Source organism: Temnothorax longispinosus, chromosome 4 (genome assembly GCF_030848805.1).
Source record: "Temnothorax longispinosus isolate EJ_2023e chromosome 4, Tlon_JGU_v1, whole genome shotgun sequence".
Taxonomy (NCBI): Eukaryota; Metazoa; Arthropoda; class Insecta; order Hymenoptera; family Formicidae; genus Temnothorax; species Temnothorax longispinosus.
In genome coordinates, this window is record NC_092361.1 from 1,660,337 (window position 1) to 1,679,822 (window position 19,486).

General features: G+C 33.6%; 2 protein-coding genes across 2 annotated transcripts in view; one reads left to right on the plus strand and one right to left on the minus strand.

Annotated features, from left to right (window-relative positions):
- Nucleotides 1–19,486, minus strand: part of Sit (stuck in traffic) — a 125,426-nt gene that overhangs the window by 74,958 nt on the left and 30,982 nt on the right. The window lies entirely within an intron of this gene.
- Nucleotides 8,193–16,960, plus strand: LOC139811194 (very long chain fatty acid elongase AAEL008004). The gene is made up of 4 exons (XM_071775315.1): nt 8,193–8,442; nt 14,146–14,397; nt 14,478–14,721; nt 15,123–16,960. Exons 2-4 carry the CDS (start codon nt 14,146–14,148, stop codon nt 15,599–15,601), a joined length of 975 nt encoding a protein of 324 aa, XP_071631416.1. The 5' UTR covers nt 8,193–8,442; the 3' UTR covers nt 15,602–16,960.

The following is a 19,486-nucleotide window of genomic DNA, read 5'->3' on the forward strand; positions in this document are numbered from 1 at the left end:
ACATTTTCGACGAGAAAATTATTCAAAATAAAAGTAAAAAGGAGGAAACTATATATTTTTATAAAGATGAAGATGTTTGAACTAGCAAGTTCCATAGATCAATATATCTTGAAGATCAAATATATAACCTTTTAAAGATTTACAAGAGGTACATACACACCATCTTACACATAAAATAAATTTGTAATGTTCATAGGAAGCTAGTCAATTACGGATCTCGAGTTTTTGACAGCCAAATACGCAAATCGCGCAGTCTGAAGATTGATATGCAAATAAAATCCTATTTTGCATGCAGATAAATTTTATATTGCTTTAGAATGTTATCATAAATCTAGGTACAACATAAAAGTCATAATAACATGACATTATTCACTACTTAAAAGTTCCTCGGATATGTCCAAATAAATTTTAAGCGATAAAATGAAAGTCATGATAACGTCATCATGATGTTGTTATGAGATTTATGTTCTACCTGAAAACGGCGAAAATGCCGATACATACACTGAACTTTTGCCATGTGAATTGGCAAAAATGCCGATACACTGAACTTTAATCGAATTAGATTAACCTCGGCGAATTGTACTTTCATAAATGGTAATTCGTCTGGTTGAAAAAACAAGGAACAAGCAATGTAAAAAAGAACGTAACAAATATGCGTCGTTCACGCGAAAATTGTTCCCTTTTTCTTTCGTCCTTCTTTCACATGATATACTGATACTGTTGCACGAACGAAAGATCATTGAACGCGGCATTAACTATCGAAGGACAACGAGTTTCTTCTGAGCGGAATGCTTTCGATAGATTCGCAATTAGGATGTAATAAATAAAAATATTATCGTGCGATTTTATGGAAAGAATATTCGGTTACTTTTAATTTAATTTATTCACCTTGAAAACATTTTAAAAAATTTGAGAAGAAAAAGACCTTGATCTAACAGAATGCGGAATAATATGTAATGAATCGAATCTACATAAACGTTTTACATAAGAAAGGATATGTTAAAGATAAGCCATTTTACTTCCTCATCGAGGAAGCTTTATGAGCGAAAAAATATGATGGGGAAGCAATGTGCAAATTTCTGATTTACACACTTTTTAGTCCATTGACTAAATGGACGTAATCTTAACTAATCACCGAAAACTGTTTCTAGAATATCTCACAAACAGTTTCCAATGATTAGGTAAGGTTCCATTAGTAATCCAAAAATAGTTCTTAAATTTTCAATGTACTCACTAAGAGAAAAATGTATAATATTTGAAACTATATAATAATATAATATAATAATTATAGTTAGGAATATCATTTTTATAGTTAATGTTACCATGGACCCCAGACGAATCAGGGCGTTTCCCGGGATTCCCTCATTGTGAAAAACGCGCCGTGTGGACACCCGCGGGGTTTTAGCCGGTAAAAACCCGGCACTCCCCTCGTCTCTTCCCGGAGACGAGGGGGCCTTCCCCCTCCTCGGAGGGGGCTACTTACTGGGTAACCCGGTCTTCGGCCCGGGATCCCAGTAGTAATTTCCCCGCGTTAAAAAAAAAAGGTTAATGTTACCATAATGTCGGTAATAATTGCAATATAGACATAGTATAACTGACCCATGTAAAATTTCTATCAAAAATTATAATTATTTAAAGTATTTTTGGTTTACAATAACTATTTCATGGTTACACTAATTTATGTCACAGTAATGATGACTATAAATACGTATATGTTCACTCTGCTATATCTTGCATGTTTAAATGAACTATAAAAACATATATGTTTAAGGCCAAAATTAACTATAATATATAATGAGATTATAGTTATTCCAAGCATTTTTTTCTCTCAGTGCTCCTTTAAATAATCAATTAAAATTATAATAAAGGATATTCTATGAAATCATAAATTTACCTCTTTATTTATTTTGTCTAAAATTTCTCTTGGCAATCTCAAAATGTAGAGAGAGGACAAAAATATATTTGAAGATTATTCTCGCTTTAAAAGAAAGAAAAATTTATTTCGGTTTGTAACCGTTCGGAACCGGATATGTAAATATCTGACCTAGATATATATAAATAAGGTGACGATGGTTCAAATATTCGAAATCGAGAAAATACGACACTTTATGAAAGTTAATAACACTGAAGGTATCATTGACATCGTATTGACGTCAACAGAAGACCTCTCTCACTAGTTTTAATTTTTAATTCCAATAAATTGCGTCGAGGAAAATTGATGACTGAAATAATAGCGCTCATCAAAGAAACTATATTTTTCATTTCATTTCATCAAAGAAATGCGTTACTAAAAGTTACATTATTATATTGACATTTATATAGCCATAAAAGAAATATATAAAATTATGTCCACCTATTAATAATATCGTACCTCTAGAAGAATACTATCACAATTCAAAAATTCACAATTTTCAGGAAAGAGGAAAAACAAATTTAATTCAATTTTTTTAATTGTTAGATAATTAACGCAATTACAATTACAAATATTTTATTATAATAAAGTTTATACTGTTTCTTGAAAAAATCTGCAGTGATTCACTTGTCAATTCACTTATAATATCTACTATTTATCCAGGAAACCGGTTTAAAAGCAGAACGACTGCATTTCTGCTTCAGGCTGCGGATTTCCCCCATATAGACTTGTAATATTATTATAATACGTATAGTTGAAATTTTAGACATATCTACCGTCAAAATCGAAATTTTTTTAGTTGGGACAGTATTCTTCTAGGAATGCGATATCTTGACACGATAGATCTTGACGTAGGTATTTAATAACACGTAATAATGAATCATTCTTTATCCGTTTTATTACGTTTAATAATCTATTTTATATTCTAGGAGTAATTTACTTCACCTTCCTTTCATAGAGCGACAGTTACCTTGATAATAGAATGAAAAAGAATAAAAACAGAAAAAAGAGAGATTAGGAGCAAATTGACAAGAAAAATCCTGGAGATTAGCGTGGTGCGCAGGTTGTTGGCTCGGTCCGCGAGGTATGTAAACAGCACGTATTGTAGCAACGTATGCGTATACATCTCCTGCGTGCAAACGGCGACTTAAATTCGAACGCGCGCGTTCGTCATCCACGCACCACGCGAATTTTAATTCCGCAAGCGATAATCGCACGACAATTAGTGAGTCGCGGAATGGCACGGCCGGCAGTCGCCGATATAAAAATTTCTTCGCGAGCTTGGTCTTTGTCTCCTTTATCCATAGTCCTCCCCGACCGCAAACCACTATACGGATGCGACATCGCTTCCTTATCTGTCCCGACGCCCGGTGTCATTAATTTCGTACGACGCGTGTTTCATTAATCCATCGTCATTCGTATTAGAAAAAAAAAAAGATTAAGGCGTGCCAAGAGCCGCCGTGGATATCAAAGTCTGATAAGATAAATCGGTATTGATGTGCACGGGAAAAAAAATTAGTTAAATTTAGTCGCAAAATATGAAGAACTAACATTTTTTGCAGCGAGAGCAATAATTTAGCAAAACTTTTTGTTCTCGCGGTAATTATTTACAATAGGGCTTTTTCCGAATTTTGATATTTTCTTGTGGCTCTCTTGGTAAAAATCTTTTTTGTGACTCCGACAGTAATAATCAATCGTAAGAGCCCAAAAAATATGTACTCTACCTATTTTTATACCTATATATTTTTTCTGACACGCCAGAACACACACACACACACACACACACGCCTTCGGCCCACCCTCCCGCACCCACCTTCGCCGGTAGGCAGCGTGGACCTCGCTTTATAACTTAAAGTACATGCTAAAGACTGCGATCCGATTCACGCTCACAGCGTTGTAAAAAGCGATGCTTTCAGCGCTGTGAGCGTGAATCGGATCGCACCCTTAGCATGTACCTTAAGTTGTAAAGCGAGAAACACGCTGCCTACCGGCGGAGGTGGGTGCGGGAGGTGGGTCAAAGACCCCCCTCTTGCACCCCCCGCGTGTGTGTATGTGTGTGTGTGTGTTCCGGCATGTCGGAAAAAATAGATAAGGTACATATTTTTCAGGCTCCCCCGATTGATTATCACTGTCGGAGTTACAACAAAAGTTTTCACCAAGAGAGCCGCAAGAAAATATCAAAATTCGGAAAAGGCCTTATTGTAAATAATTACCATATTTTTTTTCCGTGTGGCAAAAGTTATTTATCTGAGAGTCGCTTCTAATTATGGACACTAATTATATGCAATATGTAAAACATTTAAATATATCGCAAAATGTAAAGTAACAAAATTTGAAGGCCGCGCAGAAAAATTATTTTGGATATAGTGTATAAGTTGTATTAAAATAAGCACTCTGATGTAAAGAACTGTCTGTCGAGTGATGAAAAATCATACTTTCAAATTTCAACATTTAAAAACATGATTTTTCATTACTCAACGGACAGTTCTTTATCGCGGCACTTTCAATTTTTAACTTTCAAAATCACTGGCTTTAACATTATCTCTCGTATATTTCGTATGCACGCGTGACCACGGCAGCATCGAAAAAGTAAAACAAATTTTTAGTTTACGATTTCAAAATTCCTGCGATAAAATAATCGCCTGTTATACATCCACGAAGCATATCTTGTATATCTTATAATACACAATTAAATACACAAGATACGTAAACGTGCAGCAAAAAATTACAATTATTATACAAATAATTACTGTATATTTTAATAATAATTTCTATACAATTATAAAACTATAATAATTCTATCTTTTTATTCGGAAAAATTCGTAATATGTTCAAATTATATTTTTATAAGTTAAACGACCTTATTTAAATTTTAAATTACGTTCAATAATAACGTTCAATAATCTACCTTATCTCTCAGTTCGCTCCTTTGTCTCTCCCATTTAAAATTTATTGTTATTTACAAACTGTTGTCTTTGCGTCGTAGATTCTTATCATTACCGTTATAAAAACTGCTCTCGCTAAAATCTCTATACCTCATGCTATTCTTCAGCTTCCGTCCGGCGCGATTCGAATACTCAAGCAGATACGAGGGAGCGCTAAACATTGCGCGCTCATTACTGTTTCACGCCACGCAGATTGCTAGGCTTGTTCGTTATATGCACGGTCTCTTACAAATAAGGACCACCCAGTGCCAAAGTTCGTTGCGCGCATCGCGAATAGTAGTAAATTATATAAATAGCTAACTTGTCTCGATTGCGTCTCGATCTTGCGGAGTGGCTTGGTCGAACGTGGCTCGCCACGCATCTTGAATGCCGATTTCTAATCGACAACATATACGCCATTTACGATCGTTACGCGTCACGGACACACGATGATCCCACTTAGAGGTACCAGTCCAGTCAACGTAAAAATACGCTGGTCCACAGGTATGGCCAAGGATTCAAAAAGTGACCTTGGTCTATCAATGTCAATTTCAATGTTAATTTTTTACCTGTCTTAATCATGCTCAATATGTAGTTTTAAAGTGACGCTTTAAAACTTCCCAGACAGTTATTTACATGCATCATTACCGATAATAACGATCTCTTACATATATAATCATCTTGAGTACATCACGTAGATGCGTTGATACGGAAAAATTAAAAAACAGCACAAACAGATCGACAAAAAGTTAAGTAGAATAGTAATATGTAGTGTCTACTGGAAATTCCAATATTAAAATTGAGACACATGTAAATTGTGTCATCACTTCAGAATTACTTGATATCTCAATTTATCTCTGTTCCTTTATTACCATATTACCGAGACTTCCGTATTTTTTAATTGAGTTCATCGTTCACTTTATGTCACGGCAAAAAAAGTCAACATATTCAAGAATCTACGGAAAATTACAAAGAATACGATTTCATCGTATTGCGTCAGTCGTTCTCGCCTAATAAACTGTGATTCATTCGAAAAGTGGAAAATAAAAGAGCGTACTATTCATCAAATTACCGTGCACTGTTATAATCTTTAGAAACGTTTATTATAAGAAATTATATATCTATTCTATATTATTATTAGTATTATATGTATTTTTTTCCTTGTTATAACCGTTATCTCGATGCATACTATTAGTGTGTGTATGTATATATATAGTATAATATAAAGACAACATGAAGACCATAGTTTATAAAACATGAGTACGATATTCATAATGTGTATGACAGCGGAAAAAATGACATGCTAAATGGAAATCGAAAGTCAATCACAAGTGCATTAATGATTAAGTGCCATTGAAGAAGGTATTAGGAAGTGCAATAAAAAGCTCGTAAATATTTTTATTTGCACAAAGTAGCGCTATGTAATTATTTGTTTCAGATAACAATATAACAGCATTTGATAACAATTGTAATCAAAGCTGCAACGTTATATGGTACTATATATATATATATATATACATTTATATATGCTTCATGAAAATTAATCGCGCAAAAAGGAATTATATTTAAATGGTACTATTCCAAGTTAAAGTATTGCATCATATTCTAATTTAACCGTAATTGAATACGTTCGCCGGATAAATAGTGCATAAATCACGATGGAACGAATTCAATGTCACTTTATATACTTATTTTTATTGTCAGCACGTAAAGAATAAATTGTGCATTGATACAATCTTTACGAAAGATCATTAATAGCATTTGTAAAGAATAAAAAATAAGAGAATTTAGTCTGCGGGAATTCTATTAGACGTATTGTATGCATATCATGACTTGTTTTCGAAAAAAATTGGGCAATCATCCTTGATAAGTATGCAAAATTGCACGCAAAAAGCGCTTGGTCACTTGGTCCTAAAAAAAAGTCACCAAAAGCAAGTATTATGCGCAAAATCAAGTATAATACGTAAATACAAAGCAATTTGCTCAAAAATAATTAAATTTATTCGCCAATTTTTATATAAAAATCATAAAACTAATATTGTTCAGCAAATGAATTTAAAATTTTATTCAAATTATACAAATTATTAATGCCTATTATATATGCATGTTAATGCATGTTATATGTATGTACAACATTTATGTATTTAACTAAAATTATTTTTAAAAAATAATTTAATTAAATAGTTTAAAATTAATTTTTTTCTTAAAATATACTTCACGCAAAATAAATAAGTATAAGTATTTTTAACTCGAACATATATCTTACATTTAAAAGATTAATTATGTCGACAATATAATTAAATATTTTTAAATATTATCGATGATACAAATAGGATATTTGCATCAAAATTTCATCAATGCTCCATCATAAACTTTGTTTGTTCGAATATAGTTTTCTGCTGCGCAAAGCCATATCAAGAATGAGATAATTAGATTCAGAGTCACGCAAATATTCTCCGTAATAACTACAGAATAGACTTAGTAGATTAAGTACATTGTAAACAATATTCTAAACATTCTCAAAGGCTAACACAATAGAATGTATTTATAATACACAATTCTACACACCGACACAATAGACTGATAGAATTCACGGGCATAAAAACAATTTCCTTTATACTTCGTATTGCGCACAAATTTTTATTGTCACCAGGTTTACAAATATACATATATTTTTACGTATACAAATATGTATTTTTCTTCAATCGTATGAATATACATTTTAAAAAGAAAGAATTCCGAAATAATTTATTTTCCATTAAATTAGTAACCGGTCATATACATGAGAAGAATGATATTTTATGCAGAATCAATCGGTAATGAGCCAAGTAAAATTTTTTTACAAAGTACCTTCTCTTGAAAGCAAATTGAATTACAAAAAACAACAATAAATTAGTACACATATATATTACTCCAATTTCGATCAGAATTTTCTTGTAACAAATCGATATTAAAGATCACGAAACTGTAAAATATATATAAATGTAGGTCTGTTATTACTTTCAATTTCGATATACATATATCTTGTTTGTAATGCAAATGAAAGTAAACTTTAATTTAATTACTACGATTGTCAATTTTACACGTCGCCAAATAAATTCGTCAAGTCACAGACCTTCGCCGACACTCTCATATTCTTCGTATCACAGCTATGATTGCATCGTCGATTCAGGGCGAGTTTTGACGAGAATCACCTTCAACGGAGTAATAAAACCGCATGAACGAACGAAGCATCTTCATTCTCATCTACTCTTCCACGAGAATGATAGTAAGAAAGCGCGATGGATTAAAAAAACGTAACCTACGACACGCTCGTGGAGGTGTTCGATGAGAGACGATATAAGGCCCCGTGATAGCGGTGCGGCCTCAGTTTGTCGACTGATGCCTCGCGGAAGAGGTGTCTCACACCCGTGCTCGTGCCACGATCTAATTACCTTATACTTTGTCCTTTCTTCTTTTTCTCTCTTCCCTTTTCGGATACGTCACCACGGTGGTACCACGGTCACACTCGCGAATTCAGCACCGTCTCTTCAGTGAAACTTCTGCACGCGCTTGTTTCGCACCGAGAGGATTTCGCAACGATAAAACCACACGAAGAGTGACACAGTGAGTATAGCACGATTTACGTGCTCCGTGTGCGAACTGTTGTTATCACACGGCGCAGTTACACAATTCTTTATCACGAGAAATATTCAAGTTTAGATTCTGCATTTAAACAAGTTAATGATTGTCGGTATATTCCGCGTGTGGTAGATCATAAGCACGATTACGAATATTTATGCTTTTTTTCATAAATTGAAAAAAACATACTTTACGAAAGATTTTTTTTTTTAACAAGATATCGATACAATGTTGATATGAAATGAAATAAATGAATATGTGCGTTTCAATTTGTCATATGTGACATTCGAGTTATGCAGATAGATAGTGAATTATTCTTGGCTGTATTATTAATATGTTGAGTGCACATACCGTAACGATCACCGATTTTATGGTGTACAGACTGTTTTCTGTTTCATGTATACACGTACAAAATGCATAATAAAAAGCAGATTAAAAAGCGGATTAATAAATATACTTGGAAAAAGTTGCATTTTTAGTCAGAGAATTACATTTTTACAAATCTAAATGTAATATTCTTATTTCGAGCTCTACTAAAAAAAATGTTTTATTTGTAAATTTATAAAAAAAAATTATTTTTTTATTGACAAAGTTAACACGCTTATCACCATAAATCACATATTTCAAAACTAAATATACAAAGAGATTTAGTCAATATAAAAATTTTACATTTATGATGTAAAAAGAAGAAAACGGAGGCATCGTAATTCAAAAAACAATATGAGTTTTCTGTGAAACGTTAGAATTTAGTCAATGTAGATCCATTTTTGCTGGATGATACATATAATAAATATATACATTCGCAAAAAATTATAAACACTAACATTATAAATATATCATATATAAATATGATCTTCAATTATATGGAATTGCGTATATAATAAAAAATAAGTAACAAAAACGAGCATAATACTCAATGAATTTCTAACGTCGTTCATGTCATATTAGCGTACTTACACTTAATTTCAATATAATTAGTTGTATAACTATAATTTATCTCCTAAGAATTTCATTCATATTTTTCTGAATCAATATTTTCTTGTTTGTCTAAACTCATAAATTAATTTATACGTAATCTCAAATAGTGAAAAAACGTGATTAAAATTGTATGTTAAATATTTATGTCAGATATATATTGACCGTTTAAGGTAAAAACATATGATTAAAAATATCGAGAGGCGTTTAATTAAGAACAATAATTTAATATACATTTTAAGAGCTGCCAAAATTTATTTTTAGTAAAGCAGACAAACAAAATGTATACTACTTACATTGTAGACATTATTAATTCATAAATATCTTCAAGCTAATAAATATTAATGATCTATTTACTTTTTATTTTTAGCATATCGATTGACGATTCATCTTCGTCACACGTCGCTAATTAATTTCTTAACAATAATATTTTAATTAAATATAATTAATAATTATATTAATAATTATTTAATTAAACATAATTAATAATTATATTTAATTTTCTTAGATATCACGCACAAAACGACTTCCCTCCAAATCAAGTTGCAGATGTACATATTTTTCAGTTTCTTCCGGAAAACTCTCGACTTTTGATCTCGGAAATATCGCACTTTGTTCTGCACGCCAACACAGAACTCGTTCGTCCTTCACAGATTTCTTCTACGGCACATTAGCGCGCTTGAGAAAATATTTTTCTTCGTTCCTTAAGGTCGGGCGAATTCCGTTGCACAGACATAAATACGTTGCGCATTAATTAAAAGCGAATTAAAATACGTGTGCCCGTATGAACATACGCAGGCACGCGATCACGCACGTTACCCGACATCGTGGGCGCATGCCGTAAGAACAGCTCAAAGGTGTCGCAGCTCACTTTCGTTATCAAATACATGCGGGAGGATGCGCCTGACTCGTCAAGCAAATAGCAGGCTTAGCTCGTGATTGCCTCACGAGCCGAACGCCGAGCTTTATATCACAAATCCATTATTCACTTCCTTTTCTTTTTTTTTTCGTTCAAAAGTCAAAGTTCGCGTCATTGCTCGGCAAAAATACCCGGGGGACAATTTACACTGCACGAGATGTGAATTCAAGAAAACTTCCTGTGAATGACGGAGAAGAAAATTCTCATCCGGCACGTGCGCGTTCAAGAAGGATGCAGTCGTCGATGACGATGTCATGGAAATTCCATGATAATTACCGTATTTTTCGACATGATTTACGACCGTATGTCGAAACACGTTTGCAAATTCTATATTACGCGTCTCGCTGACTTGCGATGAGATAAAAATTATTCGTACAATCAAACAAACACGGTTTTAGGATAATTGTCCAGAAAATTGGCCGTAACGTTCGATCGCGGAAAACGTTTCCGAGACGTTTTGCGAATCAAAGTATTTTACGACGAGCGGGTTAACGATGGCAACGGTACTATTTCTTACATTAGATCACTTATACAACGAAATCAAGAAAATTCGTTAATATTACACTCACGAAGAAAGTAAGATCGTATAAGTTGCACGAAAATCACTTTATGCGCGATGTGATAATAAAAACTGTCCCAATTGCGTTAACGCATGTCACTGCAGCGACTTTGTGCAACACACGCATATCTATTCGATAATACATTTACGAGATATAAAAAAGAAATCATCTGCGCTCATGATTGATTATGGTTAAATATCGTAACATCTTAAGGAAAGGATCATTTTAATCTCTCGACTGGAGAGTCAGTCTCCGCTTGACGCATCGAGCACACTACGTATGATTAGAGATAAGCTCCCTCGTCGCCATCGTCGACATATACTATATTGAACGTTCGGGTCTAAATGTTACGCATCTTTAAAAATACGTTCGCAGTAGAGTCGCCGTATTGCTGCAAGTGCAGGTCGACTCTATTAACGCGGCGGAACGAAGGAGCGAGCAGGATTGCGAGACGAGTATCGATACGACTGCGAACGCGTGTAAGGGACCGCATTTTTCCGCGGCGAGAAACGAGTTCTTAGTCGCATGTAGAGACGCTTTAACGAGACGGCGACTTTTCCTTTCTGCTGCGAGCACACGGGTTGCGAAATCCGCGACCGCGGACTTGTGCGAGTCACGCGCGGCGCTGTTGTTAGTCGTTTTTTTTGTCCAGAATAATGGGTTTTGTTTTCGAGGAAGTCGGGAATCGCGAAGTCACGGGAACGCCGAACGGGCCGTTTTCGCGTCTCTGGCTCCCCTCGATTGAGAGAAGAGCACCTCAATTAACCGGGAGCAGTGCAAGTACACGCTATGCTGTTTAAGACGTGACGGAATCGAATCGGCAAAGGGAACTAGATCGACTGGTTTCGAAATAAAATGCACCAGCCATTCGTTCTGCACCAAATTGCTAAATCGCAAAAAAATATGGCTTGCAAATATATTTGACAATTTCCGTCCACCAACTTTCTTATCTTGTTACAATAAAGTTGCAACAGTAAAAAAAATTATCTTTCTCAGTAAACATTAAATCTTTAGTGTTATGGCTATAATTTGCCACTCAAAATTATTTTTTCGCAGTGCTGTGGTATTACTACAGAGAAGTGACAAAGCTCGACAAAGTTCATTATTTAAGTACAATTTTTCAATTTTTAAAGCGACTTATTCTTATGATAAAAAACTAAGATTAAATTCCATTTGTTTAACTGAATTATTCTCGAACATAGAAAAAAATCCTTTATCTTCACCCGCTAAATACTCAAAGACCTCTGACGTCTCGATATTTTCATCGAAAGAAGATCTATTCCATTCTAGGTTGCTTAAAGAACTTGTAATTAGTAGAATATCTATTTGATATATCTTGAAAAATATTACTAAAACGCAAACAGATGATCAATGCCTGTCCCAACATTGCTACTGTAGGAACATATATGTTTAGTCGCAGCTTTTATGTCATAGAGACGAAAGTCAAATATTGACATATTTAATGCGTCAAAAGTATCACCCACTATGAACATTGTGTACCACATTTGATGAGATAGAATCATTTACATACATCATAGTGCAATTTTCTGCACAAAACATATGAAATTGCGTGCTAGGCATATAATAATGTTAATTAAATAAAATTATTCGCGACGATTACTTTGAAATACTATATTGCAAAATAATGAATGTCGAAACGGTAAAATCTGATATGTTGCAAAGTGAATTGTCATCATTTTTTATTACGTAATAAAAAAAATGAAGATAATGAAGCTCCTTCGACTTCTACGCAATTATTTTTCCAGGCACATTTTTCTGTCTCTTTTTCCGGTGCAAATAAGTATTTTTCCTTTTACTTCCACGCAATAATTTTCTGCAAAAATAACAGAATCTTTTACATCCCTCCTACACGGGATTTATGGCAACTTCGGGAACATTTAAACAAAAAAAAGTCACGTTTTGCAGAATTTATCTTCACAACTATCGCGACGAATTACAAAAGCCAGGCGAAATCCAACGCCGCCTTTTACGTTAACATTTTCTCAAGGTTGAAAAATAAGATCCGTATTAGCTACCGATAAGAGCAAAGTCGCGAAGACAAGCGGGGAGAGCAGTGGCAAGGCGGGTTTCCGCACTCCTGGATAAACCATTTAGATCACTAGTTAGTTTCTGATCTGCTTTAATCAGGTGAAAGGAGAGGTGGTTTAACCTTCCAAGGCGAAACGTGGCAATCCATAAATCCTCGAAACTTTGCGTTGAGCGTGCCGAAGATCGAGATCGAGTCGCGTGCCTCGCGATTCAAATCAAGCGAGTGCGTTGTGGTGCACCATCTGTTCCCTTTGTTCTCGTTGCGCGCTTCACGGCCTATCTCGTGAGAATACTTTAAGAAATAAAAATCGCGATAACAATGTACAGTTAATTCTGAGTTCTGAGTCACTGTTCTTTCTGAGTAACCATGTTCCCATTTATGATATAAACATTATAAACAGAAGAGGAAGAACTGCTTTTATCAGGATTCTCAACGTTTCAAATGTAACTGATTTTAGAAAATTCTATTTCATTAAGTGTCTGTCTTTGAAAAAATTTTCAACATATTCATATCTTTTTTTATTATTAAGTGCGGCCGATACAAGATTGAAAAGCAGGATCTAATTGAAATAATTGCGAGCACGCGGATGCTCTCTCTTATTCTGGTTTAATATAATTTAAACATTTTTTTTTCTTAATTTAAAATTAGATGTATGCAGCAATATTTGTTATATTTAGATCCTTACTTTAATTTATTAGGCTACGACCGGTATTCTAACGTAACATTCAAAATAAACACTTTAGATCTCTTCTAATTGTCTGTGCCATAAACTCATAGTAGACATCACACTTTAGATCTCTTCTAATTGTCTGTGCCATAATCCCATAGTAGACATCAAACTTGACAAGCTTATCGATGATAATCAATTACATAATATAAAGAAGTATGATCCTGACGACTTCTACATTTCCTAGTTTTGCAACAAGTGTTACTTAAACCGTACACTTATTATAAATCGCGTTGCTCAAGCAACAAATATAACCATAACGATATCTATAATAATCAGTAGACTTTTATATAATAATATCAATTAAACCATAACGACACTGTTTTCCTCTACCATAAAACCTCATCAGTTTTATAACGAGACAGAACGGCATAAAGCGCATTATACTATGATCATAAACGACTTCGCCTTAATAAGAAGTAACACAATAGTGACAAAAATATCACTTTGATTATAGATGGCGCAATTAGTGCGATTGATTTACGATGGTTACCGAGACCTGATGGACAATAAAAGCGATCCGAGGGTCAACGATTGGTCGATGATGAGCGGCCCGTTTCCCACATTGGCGATCTGCTTGTTCTATGCCTATTTCGTTAAGGTCTTGGGACCGAAACTGATGGAGAATCGAAAACCCTTTGATCTCAGAAAAGTGATGATATGGTACAATCTCTTTCAAGTGATATTCTCCACGTGGTTGTTCAACGAGGTAAGTTGCCAAGCGGCTCTGTACAAAATGCAGAAGAAACTCATCGATATAACCTTATCCTTTTTCTCTCGTGTTCGTAGAGTCTGGCCGGAGGCTGGGGAGGACATTACTCCTTCAGGTGTCAGCCGGTCGATTACTCAAACGATCCGATGGCGCTGCGAATGGCACGAGGTTCCTGGTGGTACTACATCTCAAAGTTCATGGAGTTCACGGACACGATCTTCTTTGTGTTGAGAAAGAAGAACGATCACATTACCACTCTCCATGTCATCCATCACGGCTGCATGCCCATGTCTGTTTGGTTCGGAGTTAAATTCACCCCCGGTAAGCATACAATCTCTATCTTTCATTAGCAGAGCGCAATCGATTAATATCAATCTTCTTGAAATTCGAGTCTATATATATGGGCTTTTACTATCTCTCGATATAAAATATTTACACATTTTATTTCGCAAATATGCAAAATGTGAATTCAAATTTAGCGAGATTAGTTTGATACTTGTGTTGTGATAATTAACCCATCAGAAAGCTTTTTATATGTTTAGTATATTTAAAATTTGCTTTTTATTTTTTTTTTTTTTATAATTATAACATAATAACAATTATATAGCTCGAGTTTTCTGTGTGGATCAACTTGCGACGGATTTTATAAGATATTACATATTCATCTGTTAATTGATAAAACGCAACCTGTATATAATACTGATGATTTTTATTTCTTGTAGGTGGCCACAGCACCTTCTTTGGTTTTCTGAACACCTTCGTACACATTATAATGTACTCGTACTATCTCCTGGCAGCGCTTGGGCCGCAAATACAGCCATATCTGTGGTGGAAGAAATATCTGACCACCTTACAAATGGTCCAGTTCGTCCTCGTGATGGTCCATGCGTTCCAGCTGCTTTTCATCGATTGCAATTACCCGAAGGCTTTCGTTTGGTGGATCGGCATGCACGCCGTTATGTTTTATTTCCTCTTCCGCAACTTCTACAACGAAGCGTACAAGAAGAAGCGTTTGAAGGACGCGTCGGGCATGCAAAAGGACGATAAGAAAGAACAGAATGAGCACAGAAATGGCATCAAGGAGAACGGCAACGAAAAGGGCGTGATATACGCAAATCAATACAAAATGGCCACCGGCTACATCTCGGACAGCGGCCTCAGAAATCGCGTGTTCATCGACAATCGAGGCTTTGATGAATAATATAAGAAGCCCCGCCCCCAATTCAAAGAGACTTCAATCGTGTATCGAGCGTACATTACACTGCGAATCATTTAGAGCACTTCGCCACATTGCACCACTACAGTCGCTATCCTCATATGGCGTGATCGAATAAAAGTAGTCCGTTAAATAGATAGAAGATATTAGAAGAAATGAAAAATGAGAGGAGGAGCGCGTTGAACGCCTACCGGAATTTCTGAAAGTCTGGTCTTTTGGTGTTCCTTCTGGGTGCTTCGCGGCGAAGTTTTTTTACGCGTATAAATGAATATGCACTTTCTATGTATGTATATTATATGTATGAACGGGTGTACATGTGTGAATGTGTATATTATACTTACACTTCGTGTAAGTTTGCTAGTTTATCGAAGAGCGAAAACAGACTGTGTAACGAAATTGCCAAAATGATCTTTCCAGTTAGGAACCGAACTGAAGCGGAATTGCCAAAAAAATGAACTTTCCAGTTAGGAACCGAACCGAAGCTCATTTTTTTATAGATTATACATTTCTTTCGAAAGAGGTGGCTTTTAAAGGAGTGATTTTTATTAATATTTATATATAGACCGCGTAAGAATTAAATCTGCGTTTGCTCATGTCTCCCTTTCTCCCTCTTTCAAAAATAGAGTAGTAACGTATCGAACTCTTGCCGCGTTTCATATCAAAAGAATAAAAAAAAATATTTATTTTGTATAAAAAGGAATATTTAATGAAATCATGGTTATTATAATTTTGACTAAGCAACAACGATGGTGCAATACAAAATCCGAATAAGGCAAAGACAAAAAATTTATCAATTTATTAATTTAAAGTAAGGATTTACATATTTACTGTATGTTTGGAACATACATATTTATTTATTATTACTTTACATCATTAAATTTTTAGGATTAAAAAATCTTTTAGTTTTATCTATAATCCTGTTTCCGACAATCAGGCAATCTGTTTTTATTTTATATATTCTGTTAGATATTTTAATACTTCCATAAACATATTCGTTGTGATAAACTACATAATATATACATATAATAATTTTCAGAATTAATTATACTAAGAATAAACTATATTAATTTTATTTTTTTACACACACATGCACACACACACACACACACACACACACACATAAGAAGCAACGTTTAATATAAAACTCAAAATTTTCCTTCGTCATATCTTTTGCATAAATAATAAATAATAAAATAAGATAACGTATATGGTCTTCAACAAATTGTAAATGGTTGCAAAGAAATCTGTATTTTTATAGTTTCCTCTTATCAATATAATATAAAAATAGCTGCTGTTTAAATAAAAAATAAATAAAATAAAAAAATCATCTTTTTTTAGATTAAACCATGTTTTTTGACACATTCTATATAAATATCTTATTGCAATATTACAACACTGTCAAATCAAATTTAATATTTAAAACAGTATTTCGAAATAGTCTTACACGTCATAGTGTAAAAACCACCACTTAAAATATTCTTCTTGGACATTGAACTGCTGCTGATATTTATTTTAAATTTTCTTTTGGATCATCTGTAGGTCAGGTGATCGACTGTAGCTTGCGCAAAAGCAAGCAAAAAGAAACATGGTTACATATATACCAATATCAGGTAATGAATGTTAAGATTAACACACTGTTGATAATAGAAAATATTTATAGGTATCTTTTTTTTAGAGATAGAAATAGAAAAGAGACTAACAAAATCTCAGCAAAAAATTATCTAATTACTGTTTAATTGTATCTAAACGTGTCTTGTACCTATTTAAAAATAAGAAGATTGTTATAAAGAAAAAATTATTGATATCAATTTTTAATTTCTAGTTTAATGTTAAATGAAAAAATTGGTAGAAAAATAATAATATTAAGATCAATGACTTATCTATAAGTAATTCTTATAGATAAGTCATTGAGCTCCAATATCATTGAGTTGTAAAATGTTTATGAAATTCTATGAAGTAAAAACTACAATGTTCTTTAATCTGTTATCTTTTGTAAGATTTGTCTTTCTATTTTATTACAATATACCTACACTTTAGTCGCATATAGTATCGTGCAGATTTCGTTGTGCAGCAATTAATTTTTAATAATTTTTAATAATAACACCTAAAATTTCTAACAGTTTATATCGTTAGTATTTAATCTTTATCGCATTTAATTTACCATTTAAAATTTTGGAAACCCGTTCAAGATTCTCAATCATATAAGGGAATTTTTAACGTAAAGTTAGTTAATAAAATATACATATACATTATACATAAATCCAATCCAATACAATTAATTATTACGTAAACTTAATTAATAATAATTTCTAAAGATAGACAAGTACAACAGTAACAAGTAACAATGTAGTACAGAAAAAGCATGTAATTAATGCAGGTATCAAAGCGTGATAAACATCAATTCGCTATAATAACCTGGCAAGTATCGAGAACTTGAAGAAATTCGTACTGCTCGTGCAAATATTCAAAAGCACCTCAGACGGTTAACGGTAAAAAAAAATACCGGCTTCTAAACCCGTTGGATAAGCAATTTACTGATTATCCCAGATCGCAATATAACCGAATTCTCGCTGCGAAACAAAAACAGCCTAATCGCACGCGCCTCTGCTCAGAATGGGCGAAATAGACGGTGCTAAATTTTCAATGGTGAAAGTAAACGAACGGTGAAAGTCTCGCAAGACGCGGCTTAAAACAGCCACCGAGTGTATATGTAACCGGCCGCGTTCCGTTTAAATAATTCATATGCATCGGTATACGGGATGCATCATCCATAGATCGAGTATTTGCCGCGGTGCATTCCATGCATTAACGGCAATAAATCTATTATATGGTAATACCATATATAGTAAGCCACATGAATATTGTTGGCTGTATGTGATTAAGGAAATAATATTGTAATATATATAATTGTATATGGGCTGGACTTGCGAATCTATATTTATACAGATATAGTGCTATATCTGGCTGTATATAGGTCCAGATTAGTCACATGAATACATCTGGCTATATGTGACTGCATTGTATAGTTGTATATAATATTATATTGTACTTAGTTATATATAGGGTGCACTACTCACATATTATTATATCTGGCTTCACATACATTTATATACAATTAGATATAGTGCTCTATCTGGTTGTATATGGGTCCACTGATTACACATGAGACCATGTATAATTAGATATGACACCATATAAAAACATATACAATTATATCTAATTATATATGTATATACCAGATATAATCATATATGATTATATCTAATCATTTTTTCTCGGAAAGCCCGAAAAAGCGCGCGACGCTTATTACACGATTTTCATTACCTACACGATTGGAACGTGGAAGTATCGTTATAAACAATTAAGCTCTAATTATACAATACACGAATAAGATTATATATTATGAGAAGTACGCGATCTTGTTACGAAGATGTATTAAGCAATTGATAGCAATTATCTTGTAATAATTATCTTTCACACCTGCGTTTTGAGGTTGATAGCTATTACAAAGGCAAATGCCTGCAAACTCAAAATAAAATTCACGTATTAAATTCTGCGAATTGTAACTGTATGGAAAAAAAAGAATTTCTTAGATAAAAATTTATTTCAATAGTTTATATGGCATAAAGAGAATACAGGAAATATAATCGAATGTAACTCGCAAATCTTAACAATTTCTATCAATAAAAACAAAATAAATAAATTATTCATTTTTTACTTTAATTTGGCCTACTTTATAAAAACTATTAGCTATCGCTGTCGATGGAGTGGAAATGTATAACCACAAAAATAATTCTACAAATATATGTATGTCTACACTCACCAACACACAAAAAAATAGCACACAGTATTTTAACCAGCATTCGTAAC